Below are 21,272 nucleotides of genomic sequence, written 5' to 3' on the forward strand. Positions count from 1 at the left end.
TCCCCTCCGCCCCCCCCCTCCCTCCCTCCCTCCCTCCCTCAGGCCGTGTTGTCGCGGCGGCCCTGAGATGGCGGCGGTGGCGGCGGGCGCGGCGGCCGGGGCGGCCCCTCAGCAGCAGCCGCCTCCTCCTCAACAACAGCCGCAGCCGACGGCGGGAGGCCCCGGAGGCTCCGGGGAAGCAGCAGGAGGAGGAGGAGGAGGAGGAGGCGGTGGGGGGGGAGCTGGCGGTGGAGGAGGAGGAGGAGGAGGAGGTGGAGGAGGTGGAGGGGGGGGTGCAGGGCCCGGCCCTGGGGCTGGAGCGGGAGGTGGAGGAGCCGGGCCCGGTGGTGGGGCCGGGGGGGAGTCGTGGTACCTGGCGTTGTTGGGCCTGGCCGAGCACTTCCGCACGTCCAGCCCGCCCAAGGTGCGGCTCTGCGTGCACTGCCTGCAGGCCGTGCTGCCCCGCAAGCCCCCGGCCCGCATGGAGGCCCGCACCCACCTGCAGCTCGGCTCCGTCCTCTACCACCACACCCGCAACGGCGACCAGGCCCGGGGGCACCTGGAGAAAGCGGTGAGCCCCTGGGGAAGGGGGTTTCTAGGGTTGGGGTCTCGTCAGTCATGCTCGAGGACTAACCCGCTGTCTTTTCTTGCAGTGGTTGATATCGCAGCAAGTATCCTTTTCCCGGCTGGCAAGGAGAGGCGTTGGAAGAGAGCCCCGCGGACAGAGCCTGGCCCTGGGGATGGGGATTTTTAGCTGCTTGTAATCTGCTTCTGGGCTCGCGGGCCGCTTTCTTGCCGCTTCTGGTGTGTTGAGGAGTTCTGGATGCTGTAGCGTTGCTGTTTTGCAGCTGGTGTTTTAATGTTCGCTTAACTCTGGTGCTGCTAGATCCCGCAGTTCGAGGACGTTAAATTCGAGGCAGCCAGCCTGCTGTCAGAGCTCTATTGTCAGGAGGTGAGTGCGCTGGGACAGGGTCACTCCTGGATCGTTCTGGGGCTGCAGGGCTGCGTTTAACTTCAGTGTCTTTGTTCCTGGAATACCACATAACTATTAATAAAGGGTTTTATGATGTTTTTAGAGGCCATTTTCAGTATAAATACAAAGTACGATAGCATAAACCTGAAACATTTTGTCTGTCTGATTGTAAAAGTTGGTGCTGGAATTGCAACGTGGGGCTTCTACAGCAAAAGAAGTTTGCTCGGCCAAATTTTTTTCTTTTTGAGACAAAAACAGGCTGGAGGGGTGGAAATAGAAGGCTTTTTTTAAGGCTTCTGTTGAATTTATAGGCCCACTTTATTCTTTATCTGTGAAAAGCCTTAACTGTTTTTTACTTTCCATGAAGGAAATGTTTGCCTTTTCTTTCGCGTGCAGGAAAAAAAGAAAAAAGGCACATTGGAATAGCAGCCAAAGGAGTTAAACGGCTAATACTTTTGAACAGATTTTTATTCAATTATTGTCAATTACTGTTGTGTGATTCTGAATGCTGAAAACTTGGTTTTGTTGCTTTTCATGTTTTCAGGTTCCTAACCAGCCCGACTTTAATTAGGGCTCAACACAGAATACGTCTTGTTTTGAAGTTACTGTTCCTGGTGATGGAAATTCCCAGTAGCCTGGTCTCTGGTTGACTCGGGTGTGTGTTTCTGTTTCAGAATTCGGTGGACACAGCAAAACCTCTGTTACGCAAGGCCATCCAGATCTCACAGCAGACCCCATACTGGCACTGTAGGCTGCTTTTCCAACTTGCAGTAAGTGATTTTATGTTGCTCATCGCGTTACTCTGGCACTGTGGCTGGTAAAACGGCTAGGAAACGTATGTATTGTTCCTTAAAAGGTCTCAGACACCTCTTTATTTTTTCTAACCATGTTAGTGGAGGGACAAAAGTTATGCTATGAAGCAGTGATGTGTTTGGAGAGTACTGACTGGATCAAGGCCCGTTTTACCTGTTGATAATATGACAGATGGGAGAAGAAAACTGGAAGGACCATCCTGTGGGCTTTATCTAATAGCACAAAACTTTAGAGAGGGAATGAAATAAAATAACACAGCTTGTAGTGAGGGTAAAGGTTCTCACGAAGCTGTTGGAATTGGAGCTTGCCAGCCTGAAGTGTTGGTTTGATTATTTTCGGCCTAATCTAGTACCTGGAGCAGAATTGGGGTGGGAAAAGCAGGTGGTACAAAGGCCTCCCAGCGATGTTCCTCTTCTAAACTACACTCTAAGCGTGGCACAGTGGCACAGCTCAGACCATTGTTGCTTCTAGGAAAAACTGGCCCATTTTGGAGTTCAAAGCATTTAATGTTTGCAGTGATCTTTATTTTAGCTGTATAACTACCCTTTAAAATGCTGCTTCCCTTGAGCGTTTAGATGTGTTAGGACAGGATGCTTATCCAGAAAGTTTCCTCTTTGGTGGGAGGAGCTGATTATTGCTGGAGATTTTTTTTTTTTCCCAGGTTATGCTTTTTCTCAGCTCCTAACGAGCCTCCGGGTGTTTAACACTAGACTTGAGGGAGCTGATTGCTCTTTTACGGGTACTCTGTAGCAGAGATCTGGTTAGCAAGCAATTTTATCTTTGAAGACTCCCTTAACAGTCACCTGTACTTGTCTTTTACCCCTTCCTGATGAGTTTAAACAAGCAGACCAATTTCTTTGAAAAGGAATTGCGAGCTCCTTTGTGTAGTTTAGGAGCGCTGAATTGTGCAGAGCCTTACTTTCCTATCGATTAAAGGACAAACGTTTACTTTGCAACGAGTTAATGCCCGAGTACTCACAAGAAGCTTAAGCATTTTTCTCGGTGCCTATGCTGAATAGGATCCTTCCTCGAAGCTTGACATTCTGTGCTGATTTCTTTTCTGCCTGGTATTTCCTTTCCATCTTTTGCTTGACCACAGGGGGCTGTGCGTCTCATTACCTTGGTGTGTGTTTTTCTACAGTTGTCTGGCTTTGCTACCTGAGCCTGGAAAATGTACAAGAACTGGGAGGCTGGAGGGGAGGGAGAGGTGCTCTGGAGGCTCTGCCATCCTTTTCCCATCACCTGCAACACACCTCACAGACTTCCTCTGCTCCTCATGCTGCAGAACACGCTCTGTTGTGTAACTCTGCAAGTTATCCTTGAGCTTTTCCTGTCTGATCTGCACAAGCTCTCGATAAATTATAACAGCTTTGTATTGTGTGAAACCCGGCTGAGAAATTTTCTTTGAAATGTTACAGGCTTTTTCTGGAGAATGTGAGGTGTTCCTGGAAAACGAATCTAAAATCAGATGATATATTTAATGTGCCAGTTTAGCAGTTGTCACTTGTAAAGCACAGCAGTGCTTTATTTGCAATTATATTTGGAAAAAAAAAAAAAAACAGCTCATCGGGCTCTCTAAGAAAATGCTGACCTTTTTTGTCCTTTTTTCGTTTCAGCAACTACATACTCTTGAAAAAGACTTGGTATCTGCGTGTGACCTTCTCGGCGTTGGAGCAGAATATGCTCGGGTGGTAGGATCAGAGTATACCAGGTGAGTTCCATTGATGTTGTTGTGTTTTTGTTTTTTTCCCACCAAAAAAAAATGGCTTGATCTGCTTTTATTTAGTGGTGTTGTCTGTGATTGCTACATGGGTTTTGCAGACAGTATTTTTGAGTGTTCTCTTAGATCTGAGAGTTTCTCCAGCTCTTTAACTTTTTGGAAAAACAAACAAAACCAATTAAGTCTATTAAGACTCTGCAGTGTGTTTTTTTTTTTTTCCAAACTGAACTGTGTTTACTGTCTTGATCAGCAAAAGGTTTCCCAGTAGCCTGTCTTTGGCCTTAGCAACTGTTGTAACTGGAACTGTCCAAGGCTTAGAGAAAAACCTGAAGAGGCTGGGATTTTGATTCCTGGTGCTATTCCGTCTAGCTTTCAAATATGCTTTCTGTGGCAGGTTCTTTAATACTGCTTTAACTATTGCCCTTGAGAGGAGGAAGAGTGGCAGACTTTCTCTTTCCCCCCAAGGTTTTTATTTACAGTCATGGTCTGGGTAACTTGTTTTTAGGTTTGATTTTTTTTAATTTTTATTTATTTTTTTGGATTATGACATTGTTTTGTTTAATTTCAGAGCACTGTTTCTGCTAAGCAAGGGAATGGTAAGTTGGATGTACTTTCAAAATAAACTACTTGTTCAACTACTGTAATATAAGTTAGAGTGTAACCTGCCTGAACATAGGCTGTTGGTTTTTAAAGAGCAGATAAACATGCAGAATACCTTATATATTCTGTTTTGTTCAGCGAGCAAGTGCAGAATTAAAATATTCCTGAAAAAAGCCTTAAGTCTGCAGGTTTCTTTTGGAATTCTTACGGTTAGTTTCTCCCGCTGCCCTTTATAAACATGACAAATAGATGGGTTATGGAAGGAAAAAAGAATAAGTACGAATTGTTGGAGGCCTTGTGATTAAGGATGAAAATCTGATCATGAAATGGTTGGTGTTCTTGCAAATAGATGTCTTTGCATTTTTATTTTTTTTTAAATAGACTCATCAATGTGCCTGGGGCTTAACTGCGGTTCTCTTAAGTGTTTAAACTGTTCAGCACAAAAGTTATTTTTATTTTAAATTACAGCTCCTTCTAATGGAACGGAAGCTGCAGGAGGTGCACCCTCTCCTTACCCTGTGTGGACAGATAGTTGAAAATTGGCAAGGAAACCCCATCCAGAAAGAGTCGTTACGCGTGTTCTTCTTAGTCCTGCAGGTCACGCATTACCTGGATGCTGGGCAGGTGCGTGCAGAGGGGGAGGACTGGGCAGAGATGACCTCAGAAGCAGCGATACTTCTGATTCTGGGGGATTTTTGCCGCTACACCTGAGTGGTGAATCGACATCCTTTCCTTCTTACCTGAGGAAAGGCTTGCTTTGGTATGCTTGTAACCACGGTGGCCACTGTTCCTTCTCTGTGACATTAGTGGGGATAACAGGCTTTGTGTACTGTTTTGAAAGACGTTTTGAGCATCTGATTGTTGTTAATGCTGGAACTCACTGTTTTGTCATGCTAGCGTAGTGATTTATGCAATAGCTCTGTTCACAAATGTGGAGGTTATTTATTGCCTGGCAAGTTTTCTCCACTGAGTAAATGTTCGTGCATCTGGGCTGCAGCAGCTCTGTCTGAAGTGAATCATCTTTTGCAGGTGAAAAGTGTGAAACCATGTCTGAAACAGCTCCAGCAGTGCATTCAGACCATATCCACGCTGCACGATGATGAAATTCTGCCCAGCAACTCTGCTGATCTCTTCCACTGGCTACCCAAGGAACACATGTGTGTGCTTGTCTACTTGGTGAGCAGCTCTTTTTTACTTAATGTATTGCTAATTAATGGGAAATTGGTTTAAAATGGCCTAGAGCCAGCAGTGATAGATTCTGCAGACCATATGCTGCTTTACATAACACTGACAGTTTAATTCTGCCACAGCATCTGTGAGAATATTGCTTTCAGCGATGTCAGGGTTTGAAGAGACTGTGCAAGAAGTCTGGAAGCTGGAATATAACTTTATTAATATCCAAGCCAAACAACTCTACTTCGTACGAGTTGATTGGATTCTTGACTTCACATTCCTGAAACTAATTACCTCACTTCTTGAATTTGAATTTATTCCTAATTGATGTCAAAATTCAGTTTAAAAAGACTGGTAGCAGAGGAGTTGTGTGAATGCCCAGACTTTTCCTCACTGCTAAGAAAACTTTTTGTAATCTTTCCCATCCTCTCCGGCAGGTGACAGTGATGCATTCCATGCAAGCAGGGTACCTGGAGAAGGCTCAGAAGTACACAGACAAAGCACTAATGCAGCTAGAGAAGCTAAAAAGTAAGGATGAGGGTTATAATTTAGCTGATGTCTAAGATTCCTTTATTTGTTACTAATTTAAATTTTAGAAAATAAAGATTTGGGAACCCTATTTAGCTCACTAGGACAGGCGGCTATCAGTCTGTTTGTACTGCATTTAAGACCTTTGTTGTGTTTTATATCTTTATTTATTCATTTTGATTTTTGAATTACTTTGACTGTTGAATACAAAAATAGAATTTTGGGGAGGTTTATTCTTGTAAATTGAGCTGTAAACACGTGCATTTTCTTGGTGCATTTCTCAGTGTACCCATCTTTGGTTATCCAATTTTTTTCTTCTCTAAACCAAGCACGTTTTCCTGATGGCTTTTTCCTCAGCTGGTATTCAGACTCCCATTCCTGACAGTTCAGGAATTGATTTTGTTGGTGATGGTGGTGATTGGTTTGGTTAAACCTGTGCCATCCTTGCAATGGCACGTGGAAGACGAGGTGGGTGGTACGCTGACTCTTCTGACCCTAGAGGGTCCAGCCAAAGGCATTGCTCTAGATTTGCACAAACGAGTCTTTGTGCTGAAGTCCTGCTGAGCCACCTGCGATTCGAGAGGCTGGCTAGGTGCAGTAGAGGCTGTGTGGTGGGGATGTTCCTATTGTCTTGACTTCACTTACTGAATTACCTCTGTTCCCTCTTCAGTGTTGGACTGCAGTCCTATCTTGTCGTCCTTCCAAGTTATTTTGTTGGAACACATTATCATGTGTCGGCTTGTCACAGGACACAAAGCCACAGCGTTGCAGGAGGTAAAAATGGGGTTTGACCGTTTTTCTAGTTGTGGATGTGTGCAGTTACAATTTAAAAATGTTGGTTTTGAGGAAGATTCTTGGGTTTAGATGGGGATTTCAGCAGTGCTGAACTACTAACAGATATATGGTCAGGTATGATGGTGCCATGGGATTAGTCTCCTCGTAAATTATTTGGTTTAAGAACATTTTGGAGTTGCTCGTGGAGTCAACAGGAATTGACAAGTGGCTAAAATGGGCACCTTCTTCCTGACTGTGGTTGGCAATCTGACCCTGGTGTCTTTTCCCTTTCCCTCAGGTTCTTCACTGAGAGTGGCTCTGAACTCTTCCCCTTTTATTTCCTCTTTGTGTTCTTGTCTTGTCCAAGTGTTTCTCTGCTTTTAAGGGTCCCTGACTTTCTGTCCTTTCTTCCTCTTGGAGAGTTTGGGGGAAGGAAGGAGGGGTTTGGTGTTCTCTAATGTGAGAACAAATTGCATGCTTTTTTTCCCATTCTCCCAGGCATTTTTAATTCCTGTTTGTCCACCCCTTATTTATAGGATATATGGCTGCATCATCTCAACCTCTTTTGTCAGTCTTCACATGAATGTACTCTGGGGGGTAATTAGGCAGTTAAAGGAGTAGTCATTGGTTCTGGCTCATAAAGCTCATCACAAGCACATAGCCTTCAGAAGATTTGGATTCTGGTTTTTCTGTTTCGTGCCAGCTCAGATTCTGAGCGTTTCAGAACAGATCTGCTACTTCGTTTGCAGGTGGTGCCACCATATGGTAGAGCTGCTGCAAAGCAAATAATTCAAAACCAGTTCTAGTGTGCGTCTGTGTGGGAGGAACGTGCATGGAGCAGTGTGTGTTCGTCAGCTTGAAGCATGTCTAGCCTCTGCTTTTACCTAAGAGTGTGACTAATGATTCTGGAACCAATCTCTGAAGCATATTGAATGACATGTATGATGCAGTCAGATGGATAGAGGGCAGAAATCAAAATGGAGAGAAGAAACCTTAAAGACCTATTATTCTTTTCCAACAGATTTCCCAAGTCTGTCAGCTCTGCCAGCAGTCCCCCAGATTGTTCTCTAATCACGCTGCCCAGCTGCACACTCTATTAGTAAGTGTCTACAATTAGTAGTAAACTCTTTGTAGGGCTGTACCCAAGACTCACTGAACAGTCACCAGTAACTGACGAGGTCACAGTGATGCAGACAGCAAAATTTCCTGCTGAGCAGTAGGGTCTGCTGTATTGATTGCCTGTCCTGCTGTGGGGGCTCACTGCCAGTGTTGCTGTCAAAGTCCTAAATCCCCTTTAGAATAGGTGACCCGTGGCATGATAATTAGTACACAGCATAAACACACACGATTTATACTGTGTGTGTTTGAGACTGTGTGTTGGGGTACTGGGTAAGGGGAAGAATTAAGCATTACTGTTTGAGTATTACAAGAAATTAAGAGTTTGTTTTTTTTTATACAGCAATGGGGCTTTTTTTTATTACAGGATTATACTGTTTGGAAGCAGTTTGTATAGAAATTTATGTTTTTTCTCAGAACCAAGCAAAACTAAGGTTTATTGGTTAACTTTTTCCTGCTAATATCCTAAGATTTCTGTGGTTTTGTGCATGCCTTCCTTCTTAGCATTCCGGGCTTGTTATAATTGTGTTATATATTATCTTAGAAATGTCATGTCTTCAACAGGGGCTCTACTGCATTTCCGTTAACTGCATGGACAATGCAGAAGCACAGTTTACGACAGCACTGAGGGTAAGGTTTTCTTCTCAAAATATTTACTGTGGTGGTTCATTGTGGAGTTGGGCTTGTTGCAGTTGTGTGGGTCACTGAGTTGAGGTTGGAAGAGAAATCTGGAGACTGTGTTAGTTGCATGAGTTCAGGTTTTTATTTGCTGGACACAGCTCAGGTCAGGATTCGTTAATAGCCAAATATCAGACACTCAATCTGATATTTTTTTTTGTCTCTGTGTATATATTAAAGGAGAAGATGGGGTGAATTCTGGGTTGGATGCTGGAGGCTTTTGACTGTACTAATGGTGTGTTGTTCATTTCAGCTCACTACACACCAAGAGTTGTGGGCATTTATTGTGACAAACTTAGCCAGCGTGTACATCAGGGAAGGCAACCGGCATCAAGAGGTAAGCTGCTTGCTGGGTTCTGGCTGTAGTTTTAAAAGTCAGAACATTATTGGAGAGAGAGAGAGAGAGATGCTACTGTGCTTGGGTTATTCTTTTTCTGGGCATTTTTGCAGAATAGTGCCTTGTCTGGCAGCCAAGCAACTCCATAATCAGGTTAGTGTCAAGTAATAGTAGGGAGCTGGTGGTATCAGCTGGCATAGCTGCAAACCACCAAAGCTGCGCATTCTGGATCGTACATGGAATTCTCTACAGCACTGGGAAGGAAAGCTTCCAGTTCCCAATGCAGAGTGTGTGGTTAACGTTGTCATCTTGACTCATTCAACCTCTTTGCTTTGGTTTCCATCTTAAGGGTTTTATTAGATTACATAAAACCAAGTAAGATTTAACTAAACATTTAGCCAGAAATAGGTATATGCATCGTGTGTGTTCCTTTTTATTCAGCAATGTGCCAGAAGCAATATTAATACAAAAATACAGCTGCCTGCAGTCTTCCAGGGATGTGTTTGATCCCTCTGAAGTAGTTTTCTGGAGACATGTTTGCAAGTCTCTTGTGAAGAAGCTATAAATGAACTTCTTCATCAAGCTCGCAGCACTTACTATTATTTTTGCCTCCTAAGCTTTTTAACGAAGCTTTTTCGTTTGTTTTTTCCTTAGTTGATTTCTGGTTTTGATTAAATAACTACTCTGTTACAGTATTTGTGTCTTGAGTGGCTCAGTTAAATGACCACTAAAAGTTTTCATTACTATTTTATAGCAACTTCTGTGAAGTTTAAGAAAGTATATTTTGCGTAAAACTATTTTGGGGCCAAAATGAATATGATAACCCGTAGTGTTGGAATGTTTGTGCTATGGTTTAACCAATACAAAGTAAACTTCAGTGCAGTTGTAGTGACTTGGACCATTTTGATTTGATATGCACTTCTCATAAAGAATACTTGCTGTCGATACCAGAAGCCTGTGTATGTCAGAAGCACTGATTATCTTTCTTTCCCCTCTCATTTTGTAGCTTTACAGCTTATTGGAAAGGATAAATCCAGACCATAATTTTCCTGTGAGGTGAGAGTTCCAGAAACTATTTGCATGCTGATGTCGCATTGGTGATGGCAATACTGGATTTGTCTCAGGCTTTTTTTTTTTTACAAAGAAAACAAAACAATCAGCTTCTTTTCAAGGCAGAAGTTCTGACCAGGCATTAAAAGTAATGTTTTGTGTGGAGATTTGATCATTAGGCAAATTCCTAGAAACCTGTCTGTAATGCATTTAATCACTGTACCATGCCTGGATTTCAACGTGTTGCTTTGTTCGTAGCTCTCACTGTCTTCGAGCAGCAGCTTTCTACATCCGAGGTCTGTTCTCCTTCTTTCAAGGACGATACAATGAGGCAAAGTGAGTATGACTCGGTGCACTCGGAAGGTGGGGAAAAAAGGAGAAACTAAATCAAGCTTTTAAAATAAAAAGGAAAACCCAAAGGCCTTGCTTTCAAACCTCCTGGATCTCCCTGTGGATTTAGTCGACCTCCTGTTTCACTTAGGGCAAATACCACAAAACCGTTTGTTTTAGATCTCTTTGCTTCCGAATAGTAATAATAATACTGGTGCAGTGTTCTGCAGTGGCACATCTGAAAGAAAAGCTTTTCAGAGGAGCATCTGTACTGTAGTCATTTTCGTTAAATGAAAGGTGAGGTTTGGGAATGAAGTGCTTTGTTTAAGGTCACCTGCAGCACACATTTATTCCTGAGCACTAATATTTGCCGACTGGATTAACTTGGTTCTTGATGATGCTTCTTACGCATTGGAGGGAAAGTCGAGTTTTTAAAACACTTTTCTTCTTCTGTTTTGGTAGACGATTTTTGCGAGAGACACTGAAAATGTCAAATGCAGAAGATTTGAATCGATTAACAGCGTGTTCTCTAGTACTCCTGGGTCATATATTCTATGTGTTAGGGAATCACAGGGTAAGCAAGCCTTCACTGTGTCTGGTATTACTATGTAAGTGTTTGACTTGTGATTTGCCAAAGAAAATCAGGACTCTTCCTGAAATTAATCTTGTTTCAAGAATGCTTGTGTATTGGTATCCCACGGAGAGCTGGCAGCTTATTGACTTACATAATTCTGCAGCTGCAATTTGCACATTTAATAACACTTTTAAACAAAGTAGTACTGTTTGGAGTCTATTGTAGAAGTGTGTGTTTCTATAATGCCTGAAATCACTCGAAAAAAGGAGCAGAATAAAAGACAAATAACATCATTCAACTGGATTGGTTGGAAGGAATTGTGGGTACAGGCTCTTCTGAATTCTCATCATATGCCAGAACGCATGAAATATTTCTATTATCTTGCACAACATCAAGGCCATAATTCCTAGGACAGAGCAAAATTCCAGACAGATTTAGATGATGTATTTGGGTTATTGTCCCATTAAGTGTTTCAACTAGTTTGCTGGAACATAGCAGCAGTTAAATTAGGTAAATTTTCTGTCACAAATTGCACATCTCCTATGTATTATATATTTGTGAGGGGGGAAAAAAAAATACATGTTTTATGTTGATATCTGCTCTTCACCAGGAAAGTAATAATATGGTAGTGCCAGCCATGCAGCTTGCAAGCAAGATACCAGATATGTCTGTGCAGCTGTGGTCTTCAGCTCTGTTGAGAGGTAAGTTGGGAAAAGGTCTCGTCCTTAAAATAAGCGGCAAAGAACCCTTTGCTACTAACTGCTGTTCAGTATGGGGATGTATGCTAACGCCAGCGCTCACTGAGGGCACTAAATGGTGCCTGGATTTGTGAAATACTGATAGAAGTGCAGGAAGCTTTTTGCTTTTTTTGAGTTATTGATCTTCAGCCCCATCAGCATCCTGTTTGGTGCAGCACTGATGTACTCCAGCTGCTTTTCCCTGTGGGCTGTAAGGCTCCTGGGGGGAGAGGCCCTGCAGAGCTCCTGCGTGGCTGTGAGTGGCGTGGGGCAGCAGGCAGGTTTCCCTGCTGTGGCTGGATGACAGCTTGCAATATCCAGGGCTGAAGTGGTGACTGGAAAGGGTTCCAGCTCACGCCCGTGCAGGGTCCATTCTGCTGCTGCTGCGCTTTGCTTTGAATGCAGTTCCAGCTGTAGTAAACATTTGATTAGGTTTTGCTCCTGTGTGGGGGCTTTAATAAATACAAGAGGCTATTATATCACTTTATATATAAATATTGTTTAAGCTGACTTACATAGGCCCCAGGATGCTTTGTTCAAATATTGACTAGCTTCTTGGCAGACCGTCAACTTTAATGCTGCAATTGATTTGCTTTCGCTAGAAAATAAAGCAGTAACTCTACCCTTTTTTCAAGAACTTACCCTGCAGCTTCAATTTATATTAAATTGTCATGTTTACTATAAGCACGGTACCGTGCATTGAGTTCTGCTTTGCTGCTGCCTTTGCTGTAAAACTGCTTCTAGGCAATTGAAATAACTTCTCTCATTCATTTCAATGCAGTAGTTCACATACAAAACATGCCAATAATACCATGAAGAACGTGCTCTAGATGAAACACTATCCCTTGTTCAGCTGTCGTTGCCTCCTCTTGTATCCACTAGCCTGCAAAGAGTGAGAGGCCTAATTTCCATTCTGCTTTGATTCTTCTAAAGCTTTCTCTATAGAACCAGTTACCTTCTTTTTTGAAGAAAAAGTGCTAAATCAGAAATAACAAAATGCCAACACATGTTCTTCGATAGGAGGTGCATTGTCTCAGCCCCTACCACACTATACTACTTATAATTTTTAGCTGAAATTGTGATACTCAGGAGGTTACCAGTCTTAAATCTGATTGGGCTAATACCTCTGAGTCAACCTTAGAAAACAAAAAAAGACACTAGGATCAGCTTTCAGTATATGCAAAGTGGCAAGTTCTGAATTCCCCCAAAAGAAAGGTTTCAGTTTAAAAAAAAAAAAGTTCCTTGACCTCTGAAACCCATGTGGTCGCATCGCAGATCTGTGGTGAGAAACTCGTGAGTCTCTCTTGTTCCCACTAGATGGTGCTAGAAGCTAAAAGATAATGCAAAGGGCTCAGGGGCTTTCATTGGAGTGAGTTTTTTTCCTTTTAGTATTATGGTGTTATTCTTAAGGATTGGAAAGTAAAATAACACCAAATCCCACAGTGTGCACTGCCAGTACTATTGGAATAAGGAAGGTTTCATGTTCTCTGCATGCCCCTGCTTCTTTTAAAAGGGGTTTTTATTCTGAAATTAGATGAGGTTGGTATATTGGCTGTTTAAATTAATTCATTAAATAAATACAGGGAACAGTCTTCTCAGATAAGAGAGCTGATCAGTTGAAAATAGGTATGAACAGTGCTCTCTGGTGAGCAGACGATGCTCTTGTCTTTCAGACCTGAACAAAGCCTGTGGAAATGCAATGGACGCACATGAGGCAGCGCAGATGCATCAAAACTTCTCACAGCAGCTCCTCCAGGACCACATCGAGGCATGCAGTCTTCCAGAACACAATTTAATCTCGGTAAGGGATCTTCATCTTTCAATTAATGAGTGTTCTTGAGGCAAAACACTGTGCTTTGCTTTCCTTTACTATTCCTGTGAGGTCTTGTGTTTCCTAAAACTATTTTATTGGTACTCCAGAATTGTTTATTTACTTTTTATGGCTTTTGTAGCAGGTAGCCACTTCGTTTTGGTGACAACTGTCACTTTTGAAAGAAATTTACTATGTAGTCGGGTTTAATTTTATTGTTCAGATCACCCAATCAACCTTGTTATGGGGAATGCTTTATTGTACACTGCCAGAAGTACAGTTTTTATTGATATTTCAGCTTTTATGAGTGCTCTCCTTATCTATAAATCTAAATTTCCAGTTAATATGATATTTGATGTCTGTATAGCAATTACCTTAAGCTGTAACTTTTTGTGGACTTCAAATATCGATGTTCTTCCTGTCGGGAGCTTTCAACATTGTTTAAAAAATGCTGAAGGCTTTTCTACACTGGAATCCAGCAAGGGTCTGAGATAACTTACTGTTTTAGAGTGAAATAATGGCCAAATGTGAAGTCAAGGTGCAAGGAAATTTGACGTCTTTTTCCCAACATTTACTTTTGGGGAGAGGAAAGGGGGAAAAGGAGGCCAAGAGGAAGAAGCAAATTGCTGGCTTTGGTCACAAAGGGATCCTGAGACCCGTGGGTTTTTGTGGTGTGGCCCATGTTGGGAAATGCCCACAGCCAGATGCCTGGGGGCCAGGCACAGAGACTGGAGGCTGCAGCCTCGCCGTCTTTGCTTGCCATTGCTGGTAATGCATAACCCACGCTAGATTAAATATGTGGAGGGGGAAGAAGATTTAAAAACAAACATTAAATCTGCCCATTTCAGAAAATTTTGATAAATCTGAGAGGAAAATATTCTAGTGATGAAATAGGTGAGAACCAGAAGCTTTGCTCACTCTGGAAACAATGTGGCTGCAGTGTAGTCCCGGCTCACACAGACACATCCAAATTTAGGTGCATCCTTTGTGCAAGTCACGGTTTCCCCTGTTGGGACTGTCAGACTTCACCTGTAAGAGCAGGAAATGCTTTCACTTGATTGCCATTCACCCTGGATTCCTCCTGGCAGTCAGCTAGGTTTGGAATGACGGGCATGTGGAGTGGCTGCAGTTCAAAAGAAATACCAGCCCAGGGAACTCCACGTGTGCGAAACAAAGTCAAACCTGACCCTCAACTTCTTGTCCTGAAATCTTTAATTATCTCAAGGTAGTGAATGTCTGTATGGCGAGCTCCTTCCTCTGGCATCGCTGCCATTCCTCTTCTCCCCGGGTAGAGGCTGTAGGATTTTCATGCTGTTTGTTATCTTTCAGTGGACAGATGGACCACCTCCTGTACAGTTCCAGGCACAGAACGGACCCACCACCAGCCTGGCCAGTCTCCTGTGAAACAGAATAACTATCAGGACAGTGTGTTTAAACAGAAACAAGCAAAAAAGCCAAAAAAAAAAAAAAAAATAGGAGAAAAATTCATTGCAAAATCTTTTCTTCAAAGAAAAGGCAGCAAATTCCTCTTCTAGTGAGGGCCTTGTAGGAAACGGATTGCATAAAGACAACGTACATTTCATAGACTTGCAAAGTGAGAAGGGCATTTTAAGCTGCTTTTACATAATATGTGTGAATATACAGCTAGTGTGTATATATCTACTGGTTGTAATCTGCTTTCCTCTTACTGAGAATTAAGGTTTAGTCCAAAGGACACTTGTTCCTTAAATTGTTAGATACTTGCTTTTTAAAAAATTGTCACAGCAAACGAAGAGGACTTGCACAGTTTGGAATACCAATTGTATTCTAAATACTTAAACCTTCCCTGAAGTATGATGCATGCCAGTTTTAATGTTTTCTGTGCCCTTCCACTCCTGGGAACAATGGGATTAAATCATGATTGATTGTAGGGTGCCCTAAAGTTCTAAATTTAGCTTCTGAGGTAATATTCTTTCCTCTTCATTGTGTGCAAGTCATTGCCAGCGCTGTTTGTAGCCTTGCAGTGAAGGTAACGCTGAGGTCGGTGAGATCTGAGTTCTGACGGACGGGGTGTTTGCAGCCAGGGGTGAGTTACGCTCCTCGGGGTGGCCTCCAGGCTGAGCAGAGCAGGCTTGCACTGTCACCAGAGGAGCCGATTCCATGTCCTGGATTCATGAGTCTGTGACAGTACGTGCCACCACTTGGTCCTCATGAGGGTCTCTTCCTTCTTTCTCCCTGCACTGTTGATGCCCAGACCCCCAGGGTAAGGCAGAACCACAGCTCTTTCCGTCTCTGCTACTTCACAGTGATTTGTACTAAAGGAGGAAATTTCGCCTCCTCCTGTCTAGGCCAAGCAACTGGGAAGCAGCATTTTGAATCTCTACTGCAGCCTCACCAAGGCAAGGCAGCATCTGTGCCTTAATGATTTTCACAAACGATTGAAGTGAGTTAAACTAGGTGGTTGAAAGCCAGATCCGAGAGAAGCAAGAGGCTTACGAGAAAAATTAAACTCTAGTCTTGCACTTGGCAAAACCGTACATTTCCAAAGCTTTTTTTGTGCTAGTGTTCCTGGTTTAGCTCAGTTTTTTTGAACTCTTCAGCTGGTTAGGCTCCCTGGATTTGCCTGTGCTTCTGCAGCTGTCCTGAAACAGGAGAGGCACGGCCCAAGTTTGTTCTGTAGGAAGCAGTACAGAAATTGTTAATTCCACGAAGCACCGGCAGCCTTATAGCAAGGATCTGTGCCGGTCCATTGTAGTGTGATGTAAACCTTGCAAGGCTCGTGGGGTCAAATAAAGGTGTTTTGCTCCCTTCATAGTCCTGCATATTCATCTCCCAATTTTAAAAGGGAAGGGAAAAGGAATCTGCTAGACAAGTTCCTTTTGTAGGGCTTTGTGTGATTGCATTTTTTTTTTTGAAAGAGAAGGAGAATGTTTTCAAGGAAATATTTGACCCCTCAAACATTTAGAATTTATGGTAAAAACAGTCCTGTGAAACCTGTATTTAATGGTCATTCTTTTTGGTCTTTTTTTTTTTTTTTTGCTCATTCATTTTTTTTCTGTCTAGCAACAGCTCACACAGACACCTGCACTTTATAATCTGAACCCCTCAGTTTTAACCACTGACTGATACAAAAGGGACAAGTTCTTGTCCAAGTACCAAAACAAGATGTTATGCTTCCTCTATCAGACGTGATGGTGGTTTAGCTCCTGTTCTCAGTTACTCTTGCAGAAGCTGTGTGTCCTTTAGGCCTTTAGGAAAAACGTGACCTCAATATTCGTGTAGGGAAAGAATATTATTAGGGTTGCAAGAAGAAAGCTCAATGCCATTTGAAAGTCTCACGTATTCCCTAAAAACTCCCAAAGAAAGGGAAGCTGTGAGCTCTGTTACTGTCCAGGGTAGTTGCAGATAGCAGGTACAGGCAGAATCCACGTGGATAGGAGCTATTTTGTGTTGCTTGCTGCAGTGTTTGTCGAGACAGAGCATCCTGTGTCTGCCAGAAAGTTTGAGTACAGGTCCTGTGCCCTCAAACTCTGCTGGTGTGGTGCAGCTTCCAGGTGAGAGGAGGTCGATTTTGGTGGGGAATGGTCAGGTTAATTCCACCTTAGGAATATTGATACCACATGGACTTTAGGTCTTTATTTTATTTATGTATGGGAAGTAGTATCTCTCCTGGGCTGTTCCCTCTACTGAATGCTCTCAGGAAGTCACTTGGGTTGCAAGAAGTCCGTGCCTGTTTTAAGCACCTAAATGCCATGGGGGTTTTCTCAGCAGTGCTCCTAGCAGCTGAGGAATGACTACTAACTGAAAAAGGTAGTACCCAAGTACTTTAAAATTTGCCAGTCCCATCCAAATAATACAGATTTATTTTCTTCTGTCACCCAATCTGAGGCTGTTTAGCTGATACATATCAATGGCAACTATACTAAATCACTTCAAATGTTGGCCAAAAAAGCGCTGCTCCTATAAGGCAGTACTTAAAATTTTAAAACGTAATTATAACAACTCTGGAGAGCTGTGGTTTGAGCTGAGTTTAAGTAAAGCATTTGCAGCAAGCAAGATATCCACCAGTGCCCATGCAGGCAGCTGCATCTCCCGAGCTTTCCTTCCAGCTCTGGGAGCTGCGTTGCCCAGGTCTGTGTTACGGGAGAGTGTTTGCAGTGGCAATTTTCTGGCTCCTCGTTGCGCAAACTAGGCTGCTTTGTAGTTCAAATCCCTTGCCGGTCTGTTCTCAGGAGGGAAGGAAGTACTTGAGGGAAAGGCTTGCCTGCTCGCTTCTGATGTAAGTACGCTCAGGTTTTCACCAGGAACCACTAGCCAAGTGTGGTAGCTGAACTTGGAATGTCAGGAAGAAGAACCTGGGCTTTCCCGGTGTGTGAGGAGCCAGCTTCACCTGGGCTTTCCTTCCGTGCAGAGTGGCGCCTCGGGCTGAGCCGAGGCATTGACCCACAGCCCTGCGGAGCTCAGAACTCAGCTCCACCTCCAAAGTCCTCTTCCCGTCACAGAACTTCAAAAATCATGTAAATTTGAAAATAACTTGGTGATTTTCTATCTCTGAAATTCAATGTACATTTGTTACAATGTACAGTGCTTTTTAACTACACTTGTATATTAAATTATTTAATAGTTTTTGCTTTTCAGTATCTTTTGTATGTAGCAGAGATTTAAACAAGGACCTCATAACTGAAGTTCTTCCTAATTTTTGAATGCGTATGTAAAGTTGAACAGAAAACTAGAAGTTTACAGTTTACAATGTTCTGTTAAGTGCTTGGTCTGTCTAACTTGATTTGAACAACATATTTCTAATCTTTCTTGTCCGATCATTCTCTATGAAAACAAACATGAAGTCTTTTATGAACTTCTAAAAAAAAATTATTCTTCTAAAGATGTAATTTAGAAAACTGTACAGTTTTTTCTCTAGTATTTTTAAATGAGTAGCGAGAACTTAAAACAGAAGCATCTAATCACTGTTTTGTAGATAGTGTAAAAACTTATGTATGTATAGAGAATGCAGTCTGAAGAACAGTGTTTGCCTGTTGTGTTTCATTTCCTACAGCATGACCATCAGAAAGGCCCATGTACATAGGAAATTGGATCAGTTTGGGGGTTGGGGGATTTAAAAACGAAAAGGAAAAAAAAAAAAGACTTCATCTCCTGTCATCCCATACGTGCACTCAGTGACACCGTGAGCAGAACTTGACAAAATATTAGGGCCTTAAGTTGTGACGCTGCCTATAGACACATGGGGGTACAACTTATTCCGTGTTGCTCCACCACTTTGATTTTTCTCAGTTTTCCAATTTGCCAGAAAGTCAAATTATGATTGAAAGGGTACTGTGATGTCCCATTTTACTTTACTGACCTCTCCAAATCATGCCGAATGAACCTGTTTCCTTAGTGTACGGCAGTTCTGGCCACAGGGGTGAGAACTGCTGAGCGAGAGGAAGCCCAGCCGGTAGTTTAGGCTGTGCAGAACACTTGGAGAAATCAGGATGAAATAACACCTGTCTGTGCTCTTCTACTGTCTGTCTTAGCAAGTGTATTTAATTGTTTCCTGCAGTGAACTTTTAAATGTTATGTCGGGTTTGTACAATGTATTGTTAAGTGTTTGTAGTTCTCCATAAGTAGCAGGATGTGTACCTTCTGCCAGTGCTCCTTTCCCAAGCTGTAAATACAGTAACTCGTGTAATGGGATGGAACCAGGGGCATTCGTTTTTGCCTTTGTTTCCTCTCGTTTTCTATATTAGAAGAATTTTTAAATAAAGTTTAATTTTACTTCTTCTAGCAGCTTGTAGAACACTAATTCCTTAAGTTAATCTGCCGGCAGCCCTGCCTACGAAGGATGCGTTTTGTGTGGAAGGCAGGAGGCCGTGTGTGCTCGTCGGTGCACGAGGAGCAGGCTACCTGGGGAGGTGGCGGGCAGGGAGCCACGGGGCCCACAGCTGGCATGCCTGTGCCGTGGGCGAGGGCTCCTGCCCTGGAAGGAGAACCAGAATTTCCTGACTGGGATCGTCCGCCCGACTCCTCGCCTCAGCAGTGCTGGAGAAGGGGCTGAGGGTGGCGAGGAGCATGCTTTAGGGACTGCTGCTGGAGCCCTGGCACATGTCTAGGGTAAAACAAGGCTGCTCTGGATTCGTTCAACGCCTGGGATTATTTTTTTTTAATTTAGTGTAGGACAGAAGTATTTCTCACTGCATTCAGGAAGGATACTGGCTACGCTTGATCTTCACAGATAGGATCTGGTTTACAGGAAGATTGGTTTGTCTCTTTTTTTCCAAAATTTAAATGTTTCTGGCAGGTACTTTGACATTTAGAACTTAAATTTAAAAGGAAGAAGATGCTGAACTGATTTGTCTGCAAGTGAAACTTTGAAGAAACTAAAAATTTTAGAACTTACTGTGTACCATCTCCAAAACATTATCTGAGCTGCTAAACTAGTGCCTTAATTTCATCCTAGATGCAAGAGTAGGTTTTGTTCCAACAAGTTACTCTCTTTGTGAAAATTTTAACCCAAGTGACAGCCTTGGGGAAAAAAAAATATTGACAGGTTTCTGCAAATAACTTCACCCAGCTGCTGGGTGATAGAATCTTGTGCTAGACCTGCCCTAAAACTCTGCTGGTGACACAGGGAGGGAAATGGAGATACACATCTGTGTGGTACTGGTGGATTAAAGCATCCCTTCAGAGGGATCCCAGCCTCAGTGTTTCACCACGAAGTTTTGAATGGCCTGAGGTGAAGCCAGGAGCTGTTGGTGCTTTGTAAGTCATCAGCCAGAGCAAGAACTGGTTGTGAGCTCTGCTGTTAACCCCTTTACCATGTGTAACGAAAGGGGGTGGTAAAGGGTGGAGGAAGGCACTTTCTAACGAAAATTGTAGTCAGGATTTTAGAAAGGATATTGAACACAAAGTTAACACAAATTGTGGATCTCCAGAGTGGAAAACAGCTCGAAAAAGCTGAGTACGTTGGAATTTTCCTACCATGAATACAGGATATGCTCCAGGAGCAGGTACTGGGCGATGAGATGTGGATTCTCGTTCAGGTTCTGCTCTTTTCTTGAAAAAGCCTTGATTGCTCGCCTTCTGCTTTCACTTCCCCGCTTCAGCAAAGGGAAGCACACTGACCTGTGCTTATTAAACGTACAGATTATGAATGAAAATAAAAACGCGTTATTTCTTTTTTTACCCTTTTGAAACCAGCGCCTAAATAACCTCATGAAAAGACGCATCCCGCCCTGCCAACTGCCTCAGCTGCTTGTGGAAAACACCCGCTGGAAAAACGGTGCTGGAATTACGAAAAACGTGACGGGAACCGTGCTTTATCCACCCCCCCCCGTCCCCCCCCGCTTCTAACCTTGCTTCACCCGAGACTTTATTCTCCCTTTCTCGAAGCGGCAGCACCGAGTAGCAGGTCCCGAGGGGTTAACGGGTGTGTATGGGGGGGGGCTAATTAACCTAATTAACGCCCCTCTGAGGAGAGCCGCGGGGGTTCCTCAGCTTTCCGCCGGAGGTGCGGCGGCGACGGGGAAACGCCGGAGCACCCCTGCCCTAGATGAGGGGAAGGAAACGGGGCTGAGTCACCGCCGCCCCTATCCGCGGCCCCAGCCCGGCCTGCGCGGGCGGATAAGGGCGGCCGCGGCCCCTCCCCTCCCCGCGGGCCGCCCGGCCCTCAGGCGGCCCCGCTCCCCGGGGGCGGTCAGCCCCGCGCCTCACGGCCCGGCCCCGCCCCCTCCGCTCTCATTGGCTCGCCTCACCCCCCCCCCGCCTCGCGCCGCGTGAAGCCGGTTGGCCCAGCGGCTTGCCCATCAGCGCGCCGCCCCGCCTCTTTTCCTCACAGCTTAGAGCGGGAAGGGGGGCGGGCCTAAAGAGAGCTCTAACTACCGATTGGCCGGCGGGGGCCGGAGGGCGGCTTTTTATTGGGCGAGGAGTGAAGGGGGAAAAAAAAAAAAAAAAACACAACAAACCACCGCCCACTCCACGGAGCCGGGGGCGGGGCCAGAGGAGCTTGGCCCAAATCTGCCTAGCAACCGGCGGGTGGGCGGGAAAAGGCGGCCGCCACAGGAGTCCCGCGCTGCCTGAGGGGGGGAGGCGGTGAGGGAGGAGGAGG

General features: G+C 43.9%; 1 protein-coding gene and 1 long non-coding RNA gene across 2 annotated transcripts; one reads left to right on the forward strand and one right to left on the reverse strand.

Moving 5' to 3' along the window:
- Window positions 1–67: 67 nt before the first annotated feature.
- Window positions 68–19,259, forward strand: MAU2 (MAU2 sister chromatid cohesion factor; the record flags this gene model as incomplete). The annotated part of the gene is made up of 19 exons (XM_084302684.1): window positions 68–550; window positions 633–650; window positions 866–931; window positions 1,627–1,722; window positions 3,382–3,476; window positions 4,054–4,081; window positions 4,554–4,709; window positions 5,115–5,261; window positions 5,696–5,786; window positions 6,457–6,560; window positions 7,582–7,659; window positions 8,241–8,306; window positions 8,608–8,691; window positions 9,698–9,747; window positions 10,000–10,077; window positions 10,534–10,645; window positions 11,256–11,346; window positions 13,056–13,183; window positions 14,522–19,259. 19 exons carry the CDS (start codon window positions 68–70, stop codon window positions 14,594–14,596), a joined length of 2,046 nt encoding a protein of 681 aa, XP_084158810.1. The 3' UTR covers window positions 14,597–19,259.
- On the reverse strand, window positions 13,869–20,766 carry LOC311219524. Its single transcript, XR_014619174.1, has 3 exons — window positions 20,520–20,766; window positions 20,147–20,290; window positions 13,869–14,590 (listed from the first exon to the last, which is right to left on the reverse strand). It is a non-coding gene; the product is annotated as an uncharacterized lncRNA (long non-coding RNA).
- Window positions 20,767–21,272: the final 506 nt, after the last annotated feature.

Source organism: Netta rufina, assembly GCF_964035555.1.
Source record: "Netta rufina genome assembly, chromosome: 28".
NCBI classification, from domain to species: domain Eukaryota; kingdom Metazoa; phylum Chordata; class Aves; order Anseriformes; family Anatidae; genus Netta; species Netta rufina.